This window comes from Chinchilla lanigera, unplaced genomic scaffold, assembly GCF_000276665.1.
Source record: "Chinchilla lanigera isolate Chin_1 unplaced genomic scaffold, ChiLan1.0 scaffold00007, whole genome shotgun sequence".
In the NCBI taxonomy this organism is placed as follows: domain Eukaryota; kingdom Metazoa; phylum Chordata; class Mammalia; order Rodentia; family Chinchillidae; genus Chinchilla; species Chinchilla lanigera.
Window position 1 is genome coordinate 3574217 of NW_004955408.1, and position 25679 is coordinate 3599895.

At 53.5% G+C, this 25679-nt stretch overlaps 1 protein-coding gene across 3 annotated transcripts in view; it reads right to left on the reverse strand.

Moving 5' to 3' along the window:
* Positions 1-643: 643 nt before the first annotated feature.
* The window catches only part of P4ha2 (prolyl 4-hydroxylase, alpha polypeptide II), a 32156-nt gene continuing 7120 nt past the window's right edge, over positions 644-25679 (reverse strand). For all 3 annotated transcript variants that reach the window (XM_013508292.1, XM_013508286.1, XM_013508278.1), the window contains exons 3-16: positions 22768-22867; positions 22065-22161; positions 21535-21686; positions 19104-19241; positions 15635-15874; positions 14228-14421; positions 13431-13607; positions 9835-9905; positions 9546-9645; positions 5391-5444; positions 4809-4874; positions 3051-3119; positions 2596-2692; positions 644-1094 (exon numbers count right to left, since the gene is read on the reverse strand). In XM_013508292.1, the coding sequence (XP_013363746.1) occupies positions 1024-1094; positions 2596-2692; positions 3051-3119; positions 4809-4874; positions 5391-5444; positions 9546-9645; positions 9835-9905; positions 13431-13607; positions 14228-14421; positions 15635-15874; positions 19104-19241; positions 21535-21686; positions 22065-22161; positions 22768-22867 (1626 nt within the window). In that variant the 3' untranslated portion in view covers positions 644-1023. The remainder of the gene's footprint in view (positions 1095-2595; positions 2693-3050; positions 3120-4808; positions 4875-5390; positions 5445-9545; positions 9646-9834; positions 9906-13430; positions 13608-14227; positions 14422-15634; positions 15875-19103; positions 19242-21534; positions 21687-22064; positions 22162-22767; positions 22868-25679) is intronic.

Genomic DNA, 25679 nt, shown 5'->3' on the forward strand with positions numbered 1-25679 from the left:
GGAGGGCAGCCAGCCCTGCACCACGCTCTCCCTTACACAGCATGACACCGTTGCCTGCAAAGTCCGCACTGGGGCACCACTCAGCTGGGCCAGGAAAACTACTGCTAAAAATCACATAAGAAGGTTCAAAGTTTCATCGTCCTGGGCTGTACACAGGGAGCGGTCTAGACAAGCCTGCGTGAAGTACTGTATGTGCCATAAACAATTCTCTGTGGAGATCTCAAATTTTAAGAATTTCCAAGTATTAGCAGCATCACAATCACGACCATTCAGGCACTCTGCATTCTCTGGGAGACAAGAAGACATCTTTTGGCCAGGCATGGTGGCGCACACCTGTAATCCTAGCACTCGGAAGGCTGAGGCAGGAGGACTATTGTGAGTTCGAGACCAGCCTGGGCTACAAAGTGAGCTCAAGGCAGCCTGAACTACATAGCGAGACCCTGTCTCAAAAAGAAAAACAAAAACAAAAAAGAAGACATCTTTTATCCCCGGTTTCCTGGACACTGAAGCTTGGAGAGACAGAGGTTAGAATCAGGTCTAGAACCCAACGCCAGGGATTCACCACTGACGCACTCCAGGCACACAGTCTACTGAATACAGCAACAGCTCTCAGGTCTTAAAAAAAATACTCCAAGTAAGGCTCTTTAAGGCTTCTGGCAAGGACATTTTATTTTCTGGTTAAGCCACAACTTACAGAAACACCATAAAAACAAACATGTAAACAAGGTATCAGAACTTTGGTTCACTGAAACATCTCTCACCGACGTCGTCTGAGGTACAGAGGCACCTTCCGGGGTGCAGGGCAGCCTGGCTCTACTGCAGCCGCTCCAGTGCTGCTCCTGGAGCCGGGGGTGACACAGCTGACGAAGAGGCTGGGACCCGGGGCACACTGGACTCGCCCACTCCAGACAAACACTGACTCCTCCAACACCCTGCCTGACAGGAGCAGAAAGGTGTCTGTTGCGCTGAACTTGAAGATGACTTGAGGCATGGGGCCAGGAAGGGGAAGGGCAGGAAAGGACATCAGTCAACTTCCGTTGATCCACAAGGCCTCAAGAACTCCTGTCCTCGTTCATGGAACCACTTATTGGAGACTGTGAACAGAAAGTAAGTATGTTACACCCCCGCTGGGCAGCTAAGCAGCAAAACTAATGACTGCACCTGATGGCCCTGCTCCGTGCTGCGGGAAACAGGCCTGAGTGAGACACGGACTCGGCTTCCAGCTGCTCGGGAACTGCCGAGAAGACACACGCCAGGACAGGTAAGTGTTCAAAATCCTACGAGGGGCCTGACGCACATGTCCAAGCTGCCATGGGAACAGAGCCCAAGGGCATTGAGCCACGTTAGGGAGGAGGCGGCCTCGGGCCTGGACTATGAGGCTGGACACACGGAATCTTGGGAGGAAGACAGACACACAAAGACGCCAAGATGGCTGCCGCACCAAGGGGGGCTGCGGCAAGTAGGACCAGGGTGAGGAAGTCATCAAGGCAGGGACCACTCTGACTCAAGAAGCCTGACATGACCGGAAGATAAAAACAGAGGCAGGGAGGGGGAGCCTGCCAGCACTGCGGGGGTCCAGCCTTACACCCCAGACCCTGTGGGCCCCGGGGATACAACTTACAGAGAAAAGCAGGGCCGGCGTAGTGGGGTCACCTAAAGCTAAGTCCCAAGCACATGTGAGACAGGGTACTCTTCCTGAACACAGGGTCTCTCACAGTGGGTACGAAACTACCTTCATGTACTTCTGAAGTCACACAGATTTTAAAGTACACATGCATTTAACACTGGACAAAATGCCTACAAGGTTTATGACAGTATACGCAGTTAAATAATAAATCTTAGCTGAAATTAATGTGGAGTATTTATATCATTATGTCGCTTTAATGCTGAGCCATCTAGATTATACTCAAATTTTCTTCTTGTACAGCTGCTCTGGCTACCAAATCAGTCACTACCTCGTCTTCTTCTTCATCTGCTTAATTTTCTGTAAAGCCATCACTACTCACCCCTCAAACTCCAAGGGTTTTACGCTGGTTTGACTACTTCCCGTCGCACCCTCGGTCCACCCTCTTGCGGCTCACCGTAGCCGCATAAAAGGCCAATTTCAAGCTTCGGCCTCTGGAGCCCGGGGCCACCCTCCAGCCTCACCTCTTGGTCTCTACACCACAGACCTTCCCTTCTGCGTGACAAGGGCCCTCAGCACCACACCTACCGTGGCCTGTGCCTCGTTCCGCGGGGCTCTGCCCGCCTGGGAGAGCCCTGCCCTTCTCTGCTTGTAGCTCTGTCCTCTGCACCCTCAGAACCCTTGCCAGGCCCTGCTCCTTCACTCCTCCTACGGCCTCCCTGGACATACGCTGCCGTCCGGGGCTTCTTCAGCTCCCTGGGCACCGCCGAGAGTTCCTAACCAGCTGTCTCGGCACGGAAGCAGCTGAGCAGATTGGACGACAGATCAGTGAGCAGAAAAAAACCTTAGAAGGGAGACAGTCATGGCGGTGCACAAACTTGGCAGCAGCTGTCTGCCAGCTCTAAATCTAAAGCCAAGCATCAAAGCCAGGCTGAGACCACCATGGCCAACCCCACCCCCAAGCCACTCACCCCACTTGCAGCCCACCAGCACGGGGCAGGCCGCATGCCTCGTTCTGTAGTCGCCCTCTCCACTCCGCAAAAGGTTGTACCAGAATACAGCTGTGCCCTGGGAAGAAGGTTATCAGAACACCTCCTCAGAGAGCAGGCTGAGACCAGACCACAGGCACAAGGAACCCCGCCCTAAGCAGAAAAATCCTCACTTTCCTGTGCACAGGAAACAGGGCTGTGGGACTCTACTGACAGAGAGGTTTCCAGAAAGTACCTCCCTTCCTGGTTACTGGGAGGTTTAGACGTCCACCCACCCCTGAAGGGACCTCCCTCCCCACTCCTCCCCAGGTAGGAGCTGAAACACAAACCCACAGTGCGTGCAGGAAGGGCTCACATCACAGCGACAGTCAGGGAAATGGGACGGAGGGACACGGACAAGCTCTGAGCCCTGTTCTGATACGTGACTCAGAACTTACCTTCTTGGGCCAAAGTGCAGCTCCAAGGTCAGGGAAGACGGTGGCTCCACCAGCTTCTACGTCACTCATCTGGAAATACACAAGGCATAGAGCTTGGCCCCTCTGCCCAAGGGTCTCAGACCCACCGAGCCCGAAGGCTGTGACATGGTGTGCGGATGGTCATCCTCGGAGCATGAGCACCTCGGAGCCTCTGCCCCATGGCCAGCCCCTCAGCCAGGAAGGCCCTTCTCACTCCCAGCCTGGCCTGTGTGGCCCGGCCGGACAGTCTCCATGCTGCGGGCTTTCAGAGCTGAGGCCCACAACGCACACAGGGGCCCTCCTTGAATGGAACAACCTGAGCCGGAACTCAGGAAACGCATACCCTGGCCCTGGCCCTGCAGTCCCTTTCCAGCCTGGACCCTGCCTAAGCCGCTGTGCCCAGCAAACTGCCCTGACCAGGAGCTTCCTGCTGCTTCTAATATCAGGTATCCTGGGGCTGGGGATTCAGCTCAGTGGCACAGTGCCTGCCTGGCAAGTGCAAGGTCGTGAGTTTGATTCCTGGTACCAGAAAAAAAAACAGAAAACCAAAAAAACAAAACAAAACAAAAAAAAACCAGGTATCCTCTCCCCGCAAACCCCCGAGAGAGTTGTTTTTCTGGATCTAGCAGCTCGTTGCTCTGGTAAAACCCTCACTTTTAAAATGGCCATACTCCCAAATTGTTATATAGATTTAATGCTATATAGATTCCATGTTATACAGATTTAATCCCAATCAAAATACCATAGCACACCTCACAGAACTAGAGAAAATATTCCTAAAATTTATTTGGAAACAGAAGAGACCTGGAATAGCAAAGGCAATTCTAGGCAACAAAGGCAGGGCAGGAGGCATCACAGTCCCTGACTTGAAATTAGACTACAGAGCGACTGTGAAAAAGTCAGCGCCGTAGTGGCAAAGAAACAGACCTGAGAATCAGTGGATCAGATTAGAAGAGGCAGCAACAACTCCGGACACACTCAGCCACCTTATCTCTGACAAGGAGCCACACACCTAAACGGTTCTGGAAAGACTGGCTTTCCACACACTGCAGACTAAAGCTAGACCCATGTCTGTCACCATGCACCACACTAAAATAAAAATGGATCAGAGATCTACATATTAAAACAGCAGCACTAATCTGCTGGAAGAGAGAACGGGCCCGTCAAGAAGCTGGCAGAACGTGCTGCAACACGGGTGAACCTTGACAGGGTGGTACTAAGGGAAATAAGCCAGTCACAGGAAGAGAAGTACTCTGTGATTCTGCGCACAAGAGGCTCTGCGGTGAGAGCAACCGAATCACAGAGGCTGACCGGAGAGCGGCGGCTGGGGAGGGGAATCTGGAGCTACTGCTTAACAGGAATAGAGCTCCAGTTTCACAAGATGAGCAGAGTGACGCTGATGATGCGAGAGATGGTTATGTTAATATTACGAGTACATGTAATGCTACCGAACTACACTTTAGAATGGTTAAGGTGGTAAATTTTATGTTATGTGTATTTTACAACACATTTAAAAAGCTGGAAACAAAAGCAGCCAGGGACAGTCTTGGTGGGAGGGTGAATGGAAGGCTACCCAGACAGCACCACGCACCGGCTCGCTCCACTCTGCCAAAAAGTGCCGAGGGACAGAGGCTCCATTCATTCCACAGCAGCTGTGGTCCTCCGCCCGACGGGGCGGGAAAGAGAGCCCTTGGACCCACGGTCCCCTCAGAGCCCATGAGCCGCACGCAGCATACTCACGTAGTTTAAGAATGTGGCCACACGATTCCCAGTCCCTAAACGCTTGAAAGCATCTCGCTCATGGTTCTATAAAATTAAGGGAGAGGGAACAGATGGGCCTGGACCCCATACTTACATAGTTAAGAAACGTCGCTAACCTATTCCCCTCCGTTTTGAGGCCGCTGTCAAAAGGTCGCTGCAATAGACAACAACTTTCACCCACGTTTGCAAGCACCTTGCCCACCACCCAAAGGACTGGGGCCCACCGGGTCGGGGGGAGCCAGTAAGCGTGCGCTCCACAAGACAGCCGCAGCGCGGACCAGGGCTACAGTGGGAACTCTGCCTACGGCCCGGGGAAAGGGAAGGAGTACAGGAAAATTCTCACGAAGACCTCGTGAGGGCCTCTGCTTTAGGATCCGGGCAAAGAGCTCCAGTGTTGGGGCAGGGGCAATCACCAGGTTCCACCAGGCTGCCCAGGGCCTGCGGTCCAGACGTGGGCTTCACCAGCAATAAACGGTTTCCCTGGTGAGGCAGGAGGCGGAGCCCCAGCCTTCCCCAGGCACCAGCAAGGGCCCCTGGATGGCGCCTGAGATTGGGCCTTACCCTGGAGAAGTCAAAGTGCGGCTCATACTGTCCTCCCATTCCGTAATTTGCGACCTGGCGAGAAACAACAGCACGGACCTTGTCAGAGCAGGAAGGGCCCACAGCACCCATCGTCCCACGGGTACCGTCTCCCTCGTCCTGAAGACGAGCACAGCCAACAGCAGCCTCTCTGCAGTGGAGGTAACCGCACCTGCCGGCACAGGGGCACAAGGGCAGCAAGCATCTCCACAGCCGGGTCAGAGAGCAAGGCGGCAGCACAGACGTGCTGTCCAACGGAAGACGAGTGACTGTCCTCAGGCAGCAGCAGCGGAGGAAGCCGTCTCCTCTTCTTTGTCCTCTCCTTTTTTTTTTTTTTTCCTTCATTGTTTTGAGAGAGTCTTGCTATGCAGCACAAGCTGGCCTGGAACTCACAATCCTGCCTCAGCCTCCCCAGTGCTGGGATTACAGGCACACCATGCCCTGCTAAGGGGCCCCTTCTCGGGGCAAGCCCTGGCCTAGGCCCTGTTTGGGAGATAATGAGAAGGTGGTCCTGAGGGAAACTCACATTAACTGCAAGACTTAGTGTTTTTGTTTTTGTTTTTTTGAGGCAGGGTCTTGGTATGTTGCCCAGGCTAGACTTGAACTCATAGGTTTAAGAGATGGTTCTGCCTCAGCCTACCAAGTAATAGAAGTACAAGCATGTATCATACCACACCAGGCTTGAGACTGTTCTTTTTAAATACTACTTTTGTACCTACTCAGTATCTGGCACTGCTCCTGACACTGTCTCTCAGCACCTGTTTATAGTCAGGCTGAGTGGGGCAAGTATACCCCACCCTCCCCTCCTGCAGGGTCCACTGCAGGGAGTACTTCTGCATCCAAGAAAAGCGGCAGAGAAAGGGCAGCCAGCGGTTGGGTGGCCCAGAACTGCTACACTGCCTCACCACCCCAGACTGCACCTAGATCTATAATAAGCAGCGGCTTTGGCAACCACCAAGTGTCGATAATAAGGCTGGAAACTGTCAATGCCTTCGAGAAAGCTTACAGTGCAATGTCCTGTACTAAATCGCAATGGTTACTTGGCTACAGCAGATCCAGCGAGAGACGAGGTTTAAGAGAGAGAGCAGGACAGGACACAGAAGCTGAAGAACCAAGCGGTACCACCCGTGTACCAGGAGGAGCTGGCTGCTGTGCTTTGCAAGAACCCCAGAAAGACGGCATTTTTCTGTATGTTCTTTGTGGCAATCCCAATCGTCAGGTAAGAGATGCTAAAAACTGGCAATAATGGATGCCTTTAATTATGGGAGAAAAAGGGCCAGCGAATCTACAAGACAGGAAATCCTCTTGTTGCACAAATATTTGCCAAATATGAAGAAATGCGAAGTTGGACATGATTATCCTCAGAGCCTACACAAATCCAAATTTTGATATGAAGAACCAGGGGATGAAAATACGCTGTCATCTCTGCTGCGTCAGCCGTCGAGATTCCTGCACTGAAGGCACGTGAGTTCCCGCCAACAGGACAAACGGGCGGGGCAGCAGGTGGCTGCCAGGCTGGAGGACAATGTAAGAAAGGAAATGCCAGGCAGGACAGATCACAAAGTCCTATCAGAAATGCTTTCACAAAGACATCTGTTCTGGTCCAGAACTTGAAGAAAACCTTAGGAGTGAGCACGCCTAGTCTGCCACAGCATTCAGCAAAGCTCAGTCGCTGCTTGTGGCCAGGGCTTCAAAGTATGCCTGCTTTCTAGCACTCGCTGGAGAGACTGCTCACACTTTCAGATCCCCGCCAGTGAAAGAAGCTGCGCTGCTATAGCTGGCTCACCTTTCAATGGTTTGATTATGACTCTAAACTCACTGCATCTGCCCTCAACAATGTCCCCAAATAAGTACAAAAGCCATGGGACCTGGTTTCACAGCAGTCAGATTCATCACCCAGACACACTCAAACCCCCAGACTAACATCTTTAACAAGAAGCAACTGTATGTCAAAACTGATTCCCACGAGGAGATACTCATTTCTATCTTTATACTTTAGTTGCTACAGGACAGTCAGTCATTTGAAAGACATGGGTATTCCTGATGCTGATGTCCAGTGAAGGCAAAAAAATACAAGGGTTAGAAATCACTTTTCTAAGCCAGGCATGGCAGCACACACCTGTAATGCCAGCACTCAAGAGGCTGAGGCAAGAGGATCTCTGCGAGTTTGAGGTCAGCCTGGGCTATAAAGTGAGTTCAAGGCCTGCCTGCACTGCATAGCGAAACCCTGTCTCAAAAAGAAAAAAAAGAAAGAAACAGAGAGAGAGAAAAAAAAGAAAGAAAGTCACCTTCCTTGTGAGGCTGAGCCATCTTTGAGCCAGTATTCTTAAATCTTAGTGAACTATAGAAGCGCAGCATCTCCTTTATCAGACAGGCCCTCAGCCAATTCACAAGAAAGCCTCAATCGCCCTTCTTCCCAGAGGTGTGCAGCAGACATCCACCAGAGCTGGAAGAGTGTTGACAGGAAGCATGAGCTGCAGCTCCCTTCCAGAGCCTGCCGCGTTCCCAAAGAGGCCCGGCGTGAGGGCTGTTGCTGGTGCCCGGGCTTTTATGACACTGCGAGCAGGCCCTGCGGAGCGGGCACCAGGGACGGGTGCTGAAAGCCAGGGTCCCATTCCCCAGAGCAAAACCTTCACAACACTACTGGCTGGCGAAGGAAACGCCGAGGCCGTTCCCAGAGGAAAAATGCAAACAAAGTGGGGTCTCAGCCACCAGGCAGTGAGAGCCCCTCCCCAGAGAATTCGTGCTTTCAGACACCAGTCGGTGGACAGGCCTGACAGGAGGAAGCCAAGGCTGGAGCAGAGAAGCTGCTGTCTTCTGAGGCTGAGGTAAGACGGGGGGACAGGCAGTTGAGACATTAGCCAGGAAAGCAAGGGGGACAGGTCCTGGCTATTCATCCCCACGCTCGGGGTGTGCAACCATCAGCCAAGCCAGCTGCTCTCCTGGGCCCTCAGCACGGGCTTTGGCATGAAAGAAGCAGTGGCTGGTGTCTTAAAACAACCAAAAAATTAATTGTGAGAAAAACCAAAATGGCTCCAAGAAGGTGTGATTCAAGACAATGCCAAGAGGGATGACACGGCAGCAAGGCGAGCGGGAGGCGAAGCAGAAGTCCTCCAGAGATGCAGAACGTGTCGGAAATCGTCAGAGGACACTACGCTAAGCTGAGCTAAACAATTATTTAACATGTCCGCAACACTGTTTTCAAGGTAACCAGCCTGTTTCTGAACTCTGGCGGGCTTCACACACATCCGTAACAACAGCCTTCAAAACTGATTTTCTGCTTGGAGACGCAGCTACCTAAAGAGAAAGAAGGCGTGCTGGTTTGCTTGGATGTGCGCAGACAAAAGGTCAGTCACTCTTTCCCAAATCACCATTAGTCAGTATCCTAAGGAGAGCTACAGCTGTCCAGACCCAGATGCCAGGTCTAAAGGTGATAGCTGCTATCTTAAATATACAGAAACTCTGCCCCGGGAGATCCAGAGGGCTCTACAAAGATGCCTGTGAACCTCCTCTGACGGTGTGTCAGGACACCAGTTTTACAGGAGAACCCAGAAGTCCTGATGCTCAGGAGTGCGCACAGCCAGCACCGGGACACATGGTGATGGAGCCCCCCAAGCCTCCCCTCACCACGGCACTGCCATGCTTCCCCACGGTCACCTCTGACACCAAAGCAGGAAGCCAGGGCCCCCACGGGGGCGCTCGGACAAGAGCATCCACCTCCAGCAGACAGCCGGTCCAGGCCTCTTGTCCGAGCAACGGGACACCTCACCGCATCGCAGGCACATCTGACTGTGACACAGAACCACAACCTCCGGAGGGATTTTTAGCCTGCTTAGAGAGCCCCTGGAACAATTCAGCATTTGAGCTTCTGAAATCCGAAGACATGAATGCGCCTGCCAGGCCGCCACTGATTGTCGCCCCTGGCTCACTGGGCACACAGTAAACGCTCGGCTGACGCATGGAGCGCTAAACTGTTGAACGTGGCAGGCATGGTTAATCTTGGTTCCCCACGACGGGATCTCCCCATATCCACAGCACTGTGCAGCTATACAGTTATCAGCCAGCCTTCCCCCGCTGGGGGGCCACCTAGACAGACACCCCGCTCCCGGACTCCGACAGTCCCAGGGACAGCCATACCTGCAGTAATTCTGCAGTCTCTACTGTTAACCCTGTGATGTGCTGCATCCGACGATTCACCCGCGCCACGACAGGGTCGTCCTCTTCCTCCAGCCAGGAGCTGGAGCGGAAGAAGAGGGCAGAGACAGCGGGGAAGGCAGGCTTAGACGAGGTCCTGCGCTCTCCTCCCAACATCAAGGCCAGGTGAGCGCGACAAGAAGACGAGGGCTCAGGGGTAAGTCTGCCACCCTCCCGACACGCTCTGGAGCTGGGACTCGGGCAGGCACCCACCAGCACCACCTCTGCTTACCTTTTGGAAACTCTGTAGCTGGCGACTGTGAGGACACCTGTCTTGGGATCACGCACAGTGGCTCGTGCCAGCTGGAAGTCAGGAAGAAAAGGCAGACTTACCTTTCCAGCCTCGTGTGTTTCCCACACGGCACGGGGAGCAGATCTGCCGGCCACAGTAGTGGGGGAAGCAGCTTTGTATGTCAGGGCTCGAGCCAAGACCCTGTCATCCTTTTTTTATATGAAAATAAAACAGCTAAGAATAGTTAACACACAGGGTATCGTTACATCAAAGTAGTTACTCAGAGTACAAGACACAGACAACAGAAGGTTCTAACAAGAAAGAAACAAACAGATAATAGCACAACACCTTCTTTTCAGTAAACGGAGGGAACTAGCAGTACAGATGAAACAAATCCATCCCGAGGTCAGATGAGAGCAGGAGTTGGAGGCTGCCGTACTCCCTCTCTGGCCACTCACCCCCGCTGGCATTCTCGTCTTTCCTCCTACCCAGGTCCGCGCTGTCCGCACACTGTGCTCATGTCTCTCCTTTACCCATCCACGCATCTTCCTGATCAGCGCCCTCCCTTGCAGTCCCACACGCCACTGAGGCTGGCTGTGCCCACCAGATGCCCATTCACCATCCCCGAGCCTCAACTTCTGTGCTTCCCTTGCGTAGGCGAAGCGACACCATCCTCCTGAACCGCTGTGGCCTCCTCCAACCCGTCCACACACTCTCCCGCCGCACCACCTCGCCCTGGGATCCCGCTGCCGCAAGGACGAAAGGCAGCACAGCTCTCTCTCCTCCTTGGGAGCCTCACACATCATGTGACAAAAGCACAGAAGAATTCCCCAGGTGAACCACCACCTGGAAGCCATCCACCCACACATGCACACTCTTACACACACACACACACACACACACACACGTGTGCACCCCCATCGTCTTATCTCCCCAGTTTCCAAAAGAGGAGGGACCTACTGCCTAGAGCCAGCACCCAAGGACTGTCCTAGTGGTCTCCCATGGGTGACCACAGGCCTAGACCTCCCCACCTGAACAGCGCTTCCCCTTGATTTCCATCAAGATGTGGGAAGTGCCCACCGTGGACCTGGCACTATGCTGGGTGGCTGAGACATGGCCCTGGCTCTCCTCCAACTCAGCCAAGTGGGAGGGCAGAAAACCAGCCAGCTAACAGTAGCACAGCATCGGTGAGCTTCGTGTCCCAGAGAAACTCAGTCAAACGTTCTTCTAGAGGAGGGGGCCACCTAGCTGAGATCTGAAAGGTAAACAGGAGTTAGTCCAGCAGGAGACACGGCAGACACAGGGCGGGAGCGGTGATGCAGAGCCTGGCGTAGGCACTGCCTGCGGAGCAAAGGTCATGCAGAGTAGCGAGACAGGAACAGCCTGAAGACACGGCCGGGCTGGGGGCTCCTGCAACCTCACAGCAGTGGAAACAACGAAGACTTTACGGCGATGGGTCGCAACTAAATGCCAGGAGGATCACTGTGGAGACCTTAGAGAGTGCGGACCCTGCAGGGACTGGAGTGGGAACAGCAGTGCTGGAGAGGAGGCCCACCAGAGGTCAGGGCAGGGCTCAGCAGCCTGGGCCAGGAGGTGACTGGGGAATGACGAGGCGTGAGATTAGGAGTCCTGCTGGCTGTGACATCGGCCCACCTGGACGCTGCGCTGCTACAATACATTCTAATGAGGCAGCCAGCAGCCCCAGGACAGATGACCTGATCTGGGGGCCCTTCCCGGGCTCAGCGGAATACGGGTCCTCCCTGACGACGATGACAGCTGCCACAGAAGGACCCCGTCTAAATAGCTGGGCCTCGGCAATGGCCTGGTGCCCACAGAAAAGGCTCCAGGCAGCTGCACTCTGCTCTTGGGGACAGGCAGAGCTATTCTGAAAGAGGCCTCGGGACCCACAGGCGACTGCCAGACATTCCCCACAGGCCAAGTTAAGCCCATTGGCCTCACTTCAAAGCCAGAATAGCATCTGTCCCTCACAGCCTCCGGAAAGGGGAGGTCAGCTGATGACAGTCAGCATGTCTGGCTCTTCCCACAGCTTCTGTTCAAAGACAAGTTTTCCCAAAGCTCACCCTGTCACACACACACACACACACACACACACACACACACACACACAGGTTCTCGGTGCCCGGGACTGAGTGACAACAGGTAAGGAACACCTCAGGAGATTTTGGTATGATAGCGCCTCCCTCACCTAGAAAACCAGAAAAGTAGTTTTCTTCCCTGGAGAACTCTGGAGCCCAGCCTGAGAGTGGAAGGAGGGTCACCATTCTCCACCCTCCTGGGCTACGTCAGTGATGCCAACAATCAACCCTAAGGGACCTACGCCAAGGTCGTTTCAAAGGTGAGGTCTCTCCAGGAGCGCTAGGCAGCCTGGCCACTACAGTTCTTTTAGGAGAAGAGCAATAAAGAATCCAGCTAAGCCAGGCGTGGTGGTGCACGCCCGTAATCCCAGCACTCTGGGAGACCAAGGCAGGAGGACTGCAAATTCAAGCTCTGCCTGAAGAAGTTAGTAAGACTCTGTCTCAAATAAAAAATAATAATTAAAAGAAGGAGTTGAAGATACAGTAAATGACAGCAAATCTTCTATGAACAGAAACAAAAATACTTATATAATATGCCATATATATAAAACCAACAGCCAAGTGCATACTTAACAGGAAAATACCAGAAGAATGTCCAGGAAACTCAGAAATAAGATAAAGATGCTTATTGTGATAATGCTTTAGAAGTTTTGGGCAGCTCAGTAAGACAATAAGCACAAAGGAACTACAGGTATGAGGAAAGAAAAAACAAAATTTTCCTTATTTACAGATGATAATACTATCTGGGCAACCCAAGAAAATCAGCAAAAAAACACAAATGGACAAGGTCAGTTCAGCCTCTCCCTGTGACCCAGCTGCTGCATAAATGTAACAGTTAATACATGTTAGCACTTAAGACAGGTCAGCCACACTTAAAAACTCACCAAAAATCAGCTGTTACTGAGATATGTTAAAATCAATAACTTGGCTAAGGATAATAAACTAACCACTTTAAATACGAAAAAACAGAGTAAAGTTACAGAAACAAAAATAAACTATGTAGGGATAGACTTAAGAAGAAATGTGCAAGGTCAATAAGGAAAAAAATGAAAGAAATGAATAGATAGAGGCCTGGGCCGCTCCAGGGTGAGAAGACTCCCCGCTGTACAGACACGTTCTCCTGAGCCTGCCACGACATCCGTGGTCCTCAGGACAGTGGCACAGGACCCAGCTTCACGGCATACTGCGGCCCCTGTCTGAAAACTCTTCCCACACCAGGCTCCAGCCAGCGAACAAACACTTCTCACTGGGAGCCTGACCTGCTCCCCTCTCAATCCGCAACCACCGCACCTGGCTGTCCGCATCGCTTCCCTCATTTTAATTCCCTGCCGGACCGTGAGCCCAGGAGGTCAGGCCGAGTCTGCGGTGTCTCAGGAGCCCCGCAGTGTAGCTCACTAGTGCCGGGATAGAGACTGCGTCAGCAAAGGAGCATCCCACAGTGCCGGAGAAGAGACGAGGACTGCCCTGCGGTGCCGGGGGAGGACCCGCTGAGATACTCGCCTTGGGCTTTGCGATCTCCTTGATCCTCTCGATCTCCTCGTCCGACATGACCTCGTAGTACCTGACAATGCGCGGGCTGTCCCACTCATCCTCCTCTTTGAAGGGGGCAATAAGCAGCTCCGGCGCCCTGTTGCCGTGGTGGTATCTGCAGAACAGCCTCTTCCGCCTCTGGGGTGTCTAAGGAGCACAGAGCAGCACACCCTGAGCTGAGTGGATCCTGACCCTCGGCCCCAGCCCAGCTGTCCGCAGGCGCTGGTCTCTCCCCCATGACCAGCAGCTGCTGCCACAGGAGAACACGACAACCCCTCAGCTCGACTGGCATGAAGGCTCCACCCCATGCAGTGTTACTTCTCCCGCAGGATCACCTCAGGCCCACAATTCCCGGGCACGGGGTACTCCAGACCCTTTCACAGAGACGCGAGTAGGCCTGAAGGGAACTGGGGGGAAGCCTCTCCACCGAGGAGCCGTGGGAGCGGGGTGAAAAGGCCTCACGGCCCGGCCTCTGTGAGTAGACCCTGGGATCTGGGCTCTCAAAAGCCAGCAACACCCACACCAGGTCCAGGAAGCGCTGCGTCTTCCCCACACCGGCTTTCTTCCCACTTACCCAAGGGGCTGGAATTCTACCTGGGGCACCGGGGAAGTCGCCTCCTATTCTATGCCTCAGCCTCAGCAATGTTCTGTCATTGTAACTTTACAGTGTTATCCCCAGCAACTGGAGGAGAGGCTAAGAGAGGCACCCACAGACAGAGGACTGACCCCCTAATCCACCACAGCCCGGGGAACCCAGCCCGCCTCACCAGCTTGACGCCCTCCCCGCGACAGAGGCTCTCGTACACCTCCCTCTCGGGCAGGTAATCCACCGGCCTCTCATAGACGCCTTCCTGGGCTGCGAGCGCTGCTTCTGTCTGATTTGACAATGGTTTTCCTCTTTCTTCCTCCAGCAACCGCTCAAAATACCGCAGATTCCCTCCAGCTCGCTCATGGCTCGGGTCTAGCAAAAGCAAAGAACAAGAAGGGAAAGGAAACCGCAAACATCTGTTAGGTCATTTAGAGGAATTATTCTGTAATTGGTGACTCTCGCAGCAGCCCGCCTGTATGAGACATTCTGCTGTGTGCAGCACCTTGCCAGGGCGTGCTGGCCAGAGCTGAGAGGCCGGCGGAGGCTCTCCCTACCTCGGTCACAAATGAGAGGGGAACATCCTCAAAGCCGGGGACACCTCGCAGCCACCTGGGGGACTTCCTTCTCAGGCAGCCCAGGGGGCCCCAAGGCTCCAGGTCCAAGCAGCAGTGCTGAGTCCTGTGTCCTCCTCACAGCTGGCTCTGTGCCCCCTGCAGCCCTTCCCTGGAAAGCAGCTCTCACTGGTGGCCCTGCCACACGCTGGTCACAGCTACGAGGCGAGCTGAGACGCTGACTATTCACAGCTCTATCTGAGGCTATCCCAGCATCCTAAGAAGCAGGCATGGCAGGATTTCGGTCCCACTCCTTGGAGAAGTGACTTAAATTGATGTTACGGAGAATAGGAATTGAGGTCTCCTGACTCCCTGGCCAGGGCCCTTACTAACTCACTCGATGGAATTGAAAAAGCCCTCACACTGGTCACGGGCTACCTGACACCAGACTCGGGCCCTGCAGAACACAGCAGCATAAGAAAGTCTCTGCTGGTAATGACACACTCGTACTTTAGTAAGAGATTGTTACTGCTTCTGTTTACAACAGACGGGCTGTAAAAGCACAGTGCTCTGGCCTCCTTCAGTCCCACATTGTAAGTAACACAGGCACGGCAGGTGCTGCTCTTGGACTGCGGCACTAACGTAATAGCTGGGTCACCGCCCCCGCGGCCTCCCTGAAGTACAGCTTGCCTCTCAAGCTGCTCCCAGCACGACGAAGGCTGCACTGCACAGTCCTGGATGCACCGCTGCACTAAGTCCTTACTAAGAAAGGAGCACGTAGGCCCATAGGCGGCACAGGTGGGCACCACGGGCCTGGGTATACCCACGAGCAACTGGGCAAGAGCTACGCCAGGACTGGGTGGTAAGGAGGTAGTTGGCAGTTGGTTTGGATCTGAAGTCATTAACAAATGAGTTAGAGGTCAAGTGAGAAAAACTGACTCAGCCCCAGGAGCAGGATCAAGCAGCATAACCAACAGACTCCAGATCCCTTGCTGGTCTCCCCCATCCTCATCTTACCTTCCTAATCTCCTTACCAAGGGACAGCAGGCGGCGGGTGAGCTCCAGGGCACGGTGCAGGTCACCCAACTGGAAGACAGCGTAGCTAAGGTAGTCCAGCACCTCGGACTTGGCTACAGTGGCCTCCTCCCCGGCATCAAGCTGCTTGAGCGCCTGCTCCATCCACAGCACCGTATGATAATAGTCTCCTTCGTTGTAGGCTGAGCGGCCCATCCCAAAGCAGTCGTCCACACTCAGCATTGCCTGGTACTTGGTGCCTGCAGCAGAAGCCAAGAGTCAGGCTCCAGGGAGCTAGGGGGAAAGTCCAGCCCCTGGAAGGGAGGCATTATCCAACCAGAACCCTGCCAGGGCCTCAGACCACACACCTGGAGTGCCGCTGACGCAGTGAGCGGACAGGTTGGTCTTGCCCTGGGTTCATAGCCGATCCCCTAGCTTTAGACTCGCCTTTCCCCAGGTGGGAAAGGCTTTGTCACGGGGAGCTAGTGACGTCCACCCAGTAGTCATACTGAGGACAGTGTAAGAGAGATGTGTAGTTGGCAGCTGACCATGAGTCCAGAGAACGTACAAAAAAAACAGAACGCAGGAGGCACCAAAAGCCGAGGTGAGAATAACTGCTTGCAGAGAAGGTCTGAGGAAAGAGCAGACAGCGGGCAGAGGCTGATGCCCCAGGGAGCACCTACACAACAGAGCAAGTCACACCAGGAAGAAACTAGGAGGTAGAGGAAACAGAGGGAGCAGGCGTGGAGTGACAGACACCGGGGCAGGCAAAAGCCAAGGCTGTGAGGTAACGGGAGCCTCGGTGAGCACCAGCTCAGCAGGCCTTGTGACCATGGCTCGTTGGCTGTGGCAAGCAGCAGGGACTAGGATAGGTTCCAGACGGAAAGGACTGTGTGTGTGTGTGTGTGTGTGTGTGTGTGTGTGTGTTCCTTGGAGACTCAGAAAGCAGATCCTACGGGAAGAAAGAGGTCCGAGACCCTCTCTGGAAGGCACAGGAGTCTCCCTCAGATGCAATGAACAGCCATTCAGACTCGGCTGGCATGAGAGAAATGCCTCAGAATGGGAGCTTCCTGCCAGATATCCAAGAGAGGTCTTTATGCAGAACGGAGCCCCTGCCGCAGTGGGTTATCCGCTTCAGAGACCAGGGTCTGCTTGCCCCAGTGGCTCAGAACCAACAATGCAGGACAGGAAGTTTGGGAGATTAAACACAAGATGGAGTTGGAGGGAGACTAGCGAGTTTCCCCATGGGCCTCCATAGATCTCTTCCGGCCCTGGGACCTACCTGATGGAGGACAGTAACACAAATGAATGGGGCGAGGCCCCACACTGCAGAGTGAGGAGTGAGCAGGTCTCACCACGCACCCACCCGCTGCATGACTATGAACAACTTACTCAGCCTATGCCTCAGTCCCTATCAAAACATGGGAGGAGATGGTATCCGTCTAAATCCATCGAATCAGAGACAGAACTATGAACTTCCAGGCCCTTGTGCCAAGGATTCAGTGAGATGGCCTATGAAGACGTTGCCTGTGATCTCCAGGATGCTAATGACCAGCGGCTATTATCGCGTGTCTCACAGACGCCAAGAAGGTTAAGAATGGCTCCCAGATGCCAACTCGAACGTCCACTCCCTTGAGAATGATGGTTGAGCTGAGTGCTGAAGGGCAGTCAGACATGAAACAACCACGTGACAGGGCTAGATCTTCCTGCAGACGGGGCGGGTGAACAAGCACTGAGTGAAGGGAGGCTGAGAACTACAGGCAAGGGGGTCGGGGAGGCCACAGTACTCAAAGGCCACACACAGGAGGAGGAGCCTGGGTTTAGCCCTCCAAGTTAAGCACTGGGATGAGAACTCAGGCGAACAGGTAAGGCCACAGGAGGTCTTATGTGAGCTGCCGGTAGGACACATGTCAGAATGGTATTTTACTAGCCCCTTTTTTGTTGGTACCAGCAATCCAACTCAGGACCCTGAGCTTGCCAGGCAGGCACTTGTGCCGCTGAGCTATATCCCCGGCCCTTAGAACGGTATTTTAATAACCCAGCGGAGAACAAAGTAGTCATGAGGCTAGAGACAGAGGACAAGTATAGAAGACATTAGGCAGGCAGGATGCAAGGGCTTTAGGATTCTGGCGCAGGCCACCAGCAGGAGGAGATGCTTTCTGCTGAGATAAGAGGGAAGGGAGGAGAGGAAACAGTTTGGGATGTGAAGTTTGAGAAGCCCGTGGAACACCCCAGTAAAGACGTCCACCAGCAAGCGCTTATACTGATAGATGCCAAGGCGACGCGCCATGGGAAGAACACACTGGGGAAAGTGTTGGGGTGAACACAAGGAGGGCGCAGGTCCTTCTGCCCTCTCATCCCCCTTCAGGACATCAATGGGTCCCTCAATGAATGTGGAAGGTCTAGGCCCTCCTCTCACCCACCAGTCTCATAGCTGTAGGGGGAACAGAACTTGCAGGTACCCTGAGCTGCCTTCTCCCTGTAGCCTCAAGGCATGGCTTGCTCAAAGAGGCCACTGAGGCAGGAATAAAGAAAAGTCCATACCTCCTCCTGTTAGCTCATCAGACTCCTCCACACCTGGGTCTCAGGCCTTGGCCAGCCAATAACAGAATACCTGAGGAGGAGGAAAGCTTCCGCCTATCACAGCTCTCTCTGCTTGAGTCTCCTCCGGGGTTCTCACAGGCTAGGTGCTTCCAAGACCCAACTGGGGTCCAACTGCATCCCCGCTATTACTGGTCTTGAACAGACCTTCAAAAGCAGTGTATCGCCTTACAAACGCTAACACTGGGGCGGTCGGTGAGAGGGACTGGTTTTAAGCAAAAGCAAAGAAAAAGAGAGAGAAAGAATGAATGACCAGAGAGCGGCCTGAGGTTACTCCATTGACTTTACCAGTCCAGTGGTCCCTGGTGGCCTCACAGGGGTCGGGTCAGGGGACAGTGGGGACCAAGACACTGTGGGTTCAGGAGTACACAGGAGCCAGGAAAGTGGAGAACGGAATGTCCCTCACGCTACCCAGCAGCCTAAGCAGGCGGGAAGAGAAGACTGACTTGCAGCGGAAACTCAAAGCCGCCTCGGACCTGAGGAAGAAGTCGGAAGGATGAGTGACAGCTGAGAAGAGGGCCCAGAAGGTGCGGAGAGAATGGAAAGGGGGACAGACTATGACCGGGGCGGGCACAGGCCGGGGAAAGTGAGTCCGGAGCAGCTCTGGACAGGGCCGGGGAGGGAGGGGTGGCGGTGGGTCTGGCCGCACACCTGTGGTGCTCTGAGGGTAGAGGCCGAGGGGCCTTCTGAACAGCAGCCTGGCTTTCTCTGGCTAACACCTGCAGTGAGCCAGCTGTCGTGGGACACGGGACTGATAGCAAAGAGGGACGCAAGAAAGCGTCAGCACCGGAGGGAACCGTGCACCCGAGAGACCCTAACTTGGTCTCTGCTCACCCAGCCACCAAAGAGATGCACACAGCACAGGCAAAGCGTACAGTGGCGACTTACCTGGAATTTCCCCTCTGGAAATCATGCCTGGGTCGAGTTTGTATGTGTCCTGGAGTCTCATCAGGGCTTTAGCAGCTCCTGACTCATCCTCATCAGTGGGAAAGAACTGCCGCTGCACGGAGAGGTTGGCAATAAAACCTTCCGAGAGAGACAGAACAGGTGGTTACCTTCAATCCAGCGGCAGAGTTCCATCAGGGACCAGACAGGCAGCTCCTAGACGACCTCTCGCTAGTAGAATCTCCTTGCCCCTTCCTCAAAGGGCACGCGCATGTTGGGAGGGTAGCTCAGTGGTAGGGTACTTGTCTAGCATGCACAAAGCCCTGGGTATGATCCCTAGCATTGCAAAAACAAAAACCTTGCCCTTTCCCCAAGAAATCCTCCCTGATGGCTCCAGATCACAAGATTTCTCCCTTTGTATAACTTCCTTTCTCACTGCCTGCGCTGCTCACTTGGAACCAAGCGGAAACAGCCTACACACTGCTTAGCAGTTGGGAGTTGAGGAGTAACGATGAGGGGATAACCTCCCCGATTACGCAGCCAAATTCCGCAGCCTGGAGCCTGGGGAGTCTCTGACCCTAAGAAGGCCTTTTTGGGACTCCAAGCAAAAGATCACCTCTTATAAGCCCAGGACCCCAGGTGGGGGCCATGCCCTCCCAAACTGACTGAGGCCTCAACTCTGTCCATGAGCCGTGGATTAGGAGGGAAACTTCAGAACATTCCTTCTCTGGCCCTTTCCCAAGAGCAGCAGCACCCACTGTCACCTACTCCTACAACATGAGACTCAAACACCCATTTCTAGCCAAGCCTGGGGACCCAGCAGGTATCAAGAAGTTGTCATCTTGTTTTCCTCATGGCCAGGAAATCTAAAGAGTGTAGAATCCAGGGAGAGAACACACGCCCCCTAGAAAAAAACTCTACACTATCAGTGTCCCACCCCGTATTTCAGGGGCAAGAATTTAAAAGTCAGAGATGAAAACAACCTAATCCTCTCTGAGCCTGTCTGATCTGCTTCCAGGTAATCATAAGGTTTTCCAGATGTGAATGGGGAGGGGAGGGTGCAGAGAACAGGGCAGAGTAGAGACCATGTGCGCAGGCTCAGGCTCCGGCAGCAGGCAGAAAGGCCTGTTCTGAGCCACAGGCCCAGCCTGGGAGGCGGGGGGCTCGGGAGGCAGCCACGGTTCCTGGAGGCAGTGAGCTCACTGGGCACAGCTCCAGCCTGGCTGAGCTCACCAATCCCTCCCTAGAGGCCACGCTGCCCCCAGCCAAGTCCAACCCTGCCTGGCCACGTGGGCTGGGACGTCTCAGCCGGAGAGACGGCTAGGCTGGGGTTCACCAGCACTCCCAGCTCAGGGACACGAGGCAGGGGCTGAAACAAGGCTGGACTCCAGGCAGGCCTCCCTCCAGGGCTGCCCCATCACCATGCGTGTCGATAGGAAAGTGCTAGAGCACAGAAAATACTACTGCAGGAAAAGCTTTTTTAAAAGTCATACTCTGACCTTTAAACACCATTTCTGGTTACTCTAGAAAAATGACCTGAGGTAGGTATCAAGGCATACATAAAAGACGGCTGATAATTTGGAAACAACCCCATGTCCAATAACTTGACCAGTTTTACAGTGTAACAGTATGAAGGTTACTATCCAGCCACTAAAATCATGTGGATGAACATTTTAATAATATACAGAGAAGCTGGAGCTGGGTGTAGTAGTGCACACCTATAATCCCAGTACTCAGGAAGCTGAGGCAGGAGGGTTGAAAGTTCAAGGCCAACCTGGACTAAGAGCAAAACCCTGTCTCAAATCTCCACTACTCCCCCGACTCAGAAAAGAAGAAGCTGAGAAATTGAGGGAAGAGTATACCCTTATGTTACAAACCCACCAACAGATCTGTTTTGTTTGTAAAAGGAAGAATTCAGATGGGGCTTAGCTTCCCAGCTTGCCTTGGTCCCAACACCCAGCCCCACTTCATTCATTTGAATTCATCTGTCTTGAAGCAAATGAGTTTTCATCTCCTAGTACATGCATGGCTCCTTTTTAAAAATGGGTATATTCATGTGTAGGAAGATTATAATTTCAACACTGCTTACCACCAGGCAGTTGGAATAAAACTTAGAATTTTCATATGGGGTTGTGTCTGTGTTTCCTGATGTTTCTATAAAAACATACATAACAAGTATGAGCATAAAAAAATTCATTACAAAAAATGTGTGTGTGTGTGTTTATGGTGGAGGGAATAAAAACACTAAAAAAAGGCAAACATTGTTTACTAGTACACGTGTGAAACACAGCCAGGACTCACAGGGAAGGGCGAGAGCCAAGGACGGGCGGGGCCTCCACTCACACCCTGCACTGTGTGCTCCAGATCCCAGGTGCCCAGACCACAGCCCGGGCACAGGCGGACACCCGCACGGCCCGCCCGCCCCGTTGCTCACCGGCAGCCGCGTCCTGCAGAACAAGGTCCTCCAGGGCAGGCCAGTCTGTATTCAGCCGCTTCACCAGTTTATAGGCGTTCACGGGGTGGGCTACGTAGCCCTCAGGGTCCGCGGCCGACTTGCTGGTCAGGGCTTCCATTTTGCTGGCCCAACTGCGCAACCAAAAGAGAGGAAGAGTAACACTCCACCCACCGGGTTCTTGGCCTGCAGCGATGTTACTGCTGAGACTTCTGACCATCATAAAGAGGTAATAAAGCACGGATATAGTAATTCCCACAGGTCTTTCCAGCTCCTTAACCTAGGTAAAACCTGGGGACCGTAATGTAAGTATAAAAAGAATCTTCAGTAGAAAGGAAAACTACAGTCACGCCTTCACCCATGCGCTTAGCGACTCCAGCAGACTGGCAGGAAGAAAGCTCCAGGCCAGCCCCACCCCACCCAGCTTCCTCTTATCCTCCACCCTGGGTGGGCTTGGGGCAGGGGCAGGGGACTGGCTCAGGCCGGCTGTGGGGCCTCAGCGCACTGGACACCTCTTCAGCTTGGAGAGCTTGGCTTCCTCCTCAAGGATGTACTTCTTCAGAGACTGCACCAGGTCCTTCTCCGCATAAATCAAGTCAGTCATGTGCCCTGCGGGAGAGAAGTGACAGCCAGTTAGAGACGGATGAGGGATGTCAGCCATTTCCTTGGGGCGTAAAACATGAACAAAGAGGCAAGTCCCTTGGGCCGGGGGTGTAACAGCGCTCTGGGAACCTCGGGGATTTGGAGGTAAAGGGGCCCAGGCACTCATACGGTCCTGCGTTTATCTTCAGGAAGAGAAGGGCAGAGCGGCTGAGAAGATGTGTGGGATAAAGGTACCAGGGGCTTACTCAAGCCAGGAGCCCCAAATCTCAGTCTCCTGCTACTGTCCAGCTGGTCCTGTTACCGGGCATGGATATACTAAGGGCTGGGAAACCTCAGATGAGAAAGAGAAGAAGAGCTAAGAAATCCTTAGGACATACAGCACTCATCATGCTTTGGCCTGGGGGTAAGGTGGTCAAAAAGACCAAAGAGCCCAGCGTCCCAGATGGGAAGGCATAATTCAGACAGCTGGCTCACAGGACGTCAAGATCGGGATTGCTGTGGGGAAAAGCAGCTCTGCAAGTTCCACTCTCCTAGAACTGGTCAAAACCGAGGGCTGAAGCCATCCCGCCCCGAGTGAGAGCTGCCAGTGACAACAGTCCCACTGCCACGTACCAACAGAAGTGAAAAATTCAGCCTGCACGCAGCTCAGGACACCAACACAGGCCATCAGCCACGTGGACACCTGGAGTTTCATGGTCAGAGAGGGTAGCATCTGCGAGGAATGCAGGACATGCCTTAGACCAACATAGTGAAAAGAACACCTTAGGTGAGGAGACACCTACACACGCGCACACATACACACACACGAGCACACACAAACACGCCAAACTCCTGGCCTAGCAAAAATCAGGAAGGGCATTCAGGATTAGCCACAGAGGAGCACAGGGTACGAAATCAGCACGGTGTGCTCAGTTCTGGCCCCTGCTCGGGAAGCCATGCTCCCTAGGGACAGGCTGCAGCCTCTCAGCTCCTGGCAACAACCTGTAGCACGAGAAGACTGAATCAAGGTGGGATACGGTCACCTGTCGTTTCACAGGCTGCTTATCTGGGTCTAACCTTCCAGCACATGTGGCCAGGACAGTGCCAGGAGAGCGGGACCTACCCCTGGCAAAGGATCAAGATGGTACAGGAGAGACAATGACAGAAAGAGAACTTGATACAATATGTTTGGGGGACCCAGCCCAAGCTGACGTGGGCAGCAGATGGTCAGTCGGCAGAGAACAAACACGGAGCCCCGCCAGGCTGCACCTGCCAGGGACAGGGCCGTCAGGGGCGTGGCACTCCGGGGCAGACACTGCTCTTGCTGTAGTGAGGCTCCTTGGCAGACACCATCTTGTCCTCCTGGTCAGTAACCATTCATTCACAAATATTTACTGAGAGATGCCAGGCACTGAGCTAGGTACTGGGGGTAAATCCATCCATCCATCAATCAGCCACACATGACTAAAACCTCAGGCTGGACTGCTGACTTGCAGAAGAGGCCAGCTACGGCCATCTCAGGGGCCTAGAAACAGACACAGCTCTGAGGGAGGCAGGTACAACCTGAGGCAACCCTCCCTGGCACGGGGCCTACAGACACAATGGAAGCTTCAGACGTCATCGCCCAGCTCAGCCCTCAGCCTGGAACGTGCTGGAAGCCCAGTACTCAGCTAAGTCCCTGCTCTGTCAGTCCTTCCTCCTCTTGCTCCACTTCAGCCAAGTCTCGTGGGAACGTTCAAGTGGAAATTTACTAAGAAAATAAAAGGAATACAAATGCTTCTCCAAAAATTCTCCAGCAGAATTCTAAGTCTGAGCTAATAATGTTCATCACTTTCTGCTGCCATGGTCAATTAGACACACAGCCACTCTAACCGTTTCTCACCGTACCCTTTCAGAAGAAATCCCAGTGTGCTGTGGTTCCAGGTTAGGCTCAGAGAAGACCACCCCAGACCCCCGTCCCCAAACAGGTTGCTCTGCCAGGAAGAAGACAGCATCACCAAACAGCCCCGTGTGTTCAGGCCCCAGCAGTCTGCAGAACTGACGGCATGCCTGTCACAGTCCAGCCGCTGGGGTCCAGAGACACAAGGCCAGTTATCTTCCAAGCCAGAACTTGCTGTGGGGTATGGCCTATTGGGCTAAGGGTCTATTACGGGCTAATGGCAGCAGAATAAAGTAAGTCACTGAGAGACGATCAGTAAGCCCAGGAGAGCTCTGAGGCAGACCCAGGTCCTCAGGTCCAGTTTGGCCTGCTTCCAGGTCTTACCACACTGTCCCCTCCGGGCCAGGATTCCAGAAGGCTCTCCTCTTGCTTCCCTGAGGCCTCAGCTCGGGATAGTAGCCTTTGTGCATATACACGGAGGACACTGGGAAAACTCAGGGCCAGCAGGACCGCGGGGTCTAGGCAGGAGACCAGAATACATGGCTGGAAGTGGAGGCCCCGGCACTTCTTCCCAGATGTGCTGCCAGCCACGGTTGCGTAACTCTTCAGAGATCAGGCAGCAAATTCACACGAAAGGGGAGCTGTTCCATTCCTTTCAAATTGCCCTAATGATACCATCCGTGGTTTGCACTTATAGCGCTCCGGAAAGGGCAGCCAGGTTTCTGTATTCCATGCACACCAGCAGTCCTTTCTCTAGAATGTGCTGTCTGGTCAGACTCAGCCCACTTACGAATCTAGGCCTGAAGGCAGAGCCTCAGAGAATCACAGATGGGTTCTAGGAAATGACTCACCGAGAGCCTGCAAAGTCCTGCTCTGGCAAGAGAGGGGCAAGAGGCCTCTGCTGGCCCAAGTAGCTGCACACCCCTAAGCGGCTCCCAGACTTCCACGTCAACACCGCCAGCCCAAGCATTCTCCTGATCCTGGGCTCCTGAGCTGTCTTTGTACAAAAGGTCACCTAGATTAGGACTACAGCGGGAGAAGGCATCCAAGAGGGACTGCACCCTACAATATGGAGAAGGACAGCCCGCACCCCACCTTCTACCTGCACCCAAAGCTTGTTTAGGATAAAGTAGCTTAGAGTGTCCTTCCCAGTGCCCCACAAAGTATCCAGTGCTGCCAAAAGCACCCCCAGAAACCCTCAGAAATCCACGCAGAGGGTGGGGGGGGGATATAGCTCAGCAACCGAGAACTTGCTTAGGGTGTTCCAGGTCCTAGGTTCCATCCCCAGCACGACAAATTTTAAAAAGGTAAGGAAGAAAGAGGAGGATGGCAATGAGGAAGAAGTGGAGGAGGGAAAGGGGAGAAAGCAGAAAGAAGATAACAAATAAACCTAGGCAGGATAGGTCTGGAGCTATCAAACCCCCTTTTATGAAAACCAAAGGCACTAAGATGGAGCAGAAAACCAATATAGACCTTTATCTGAGCTGCATCCCATAGGTTTGGCATAATGCCGGTCCATATCCTGCACCTAACAAATAACTCTTCATCACAGACTTGTTCAAATTAGGAGCCACAACAGATTTTACATTTCTTCTACAGAGCTGATTCTTAAGGAGTACATAAACACACACACTATGTGTACATCAACATGGAGAGATCAAAGCAC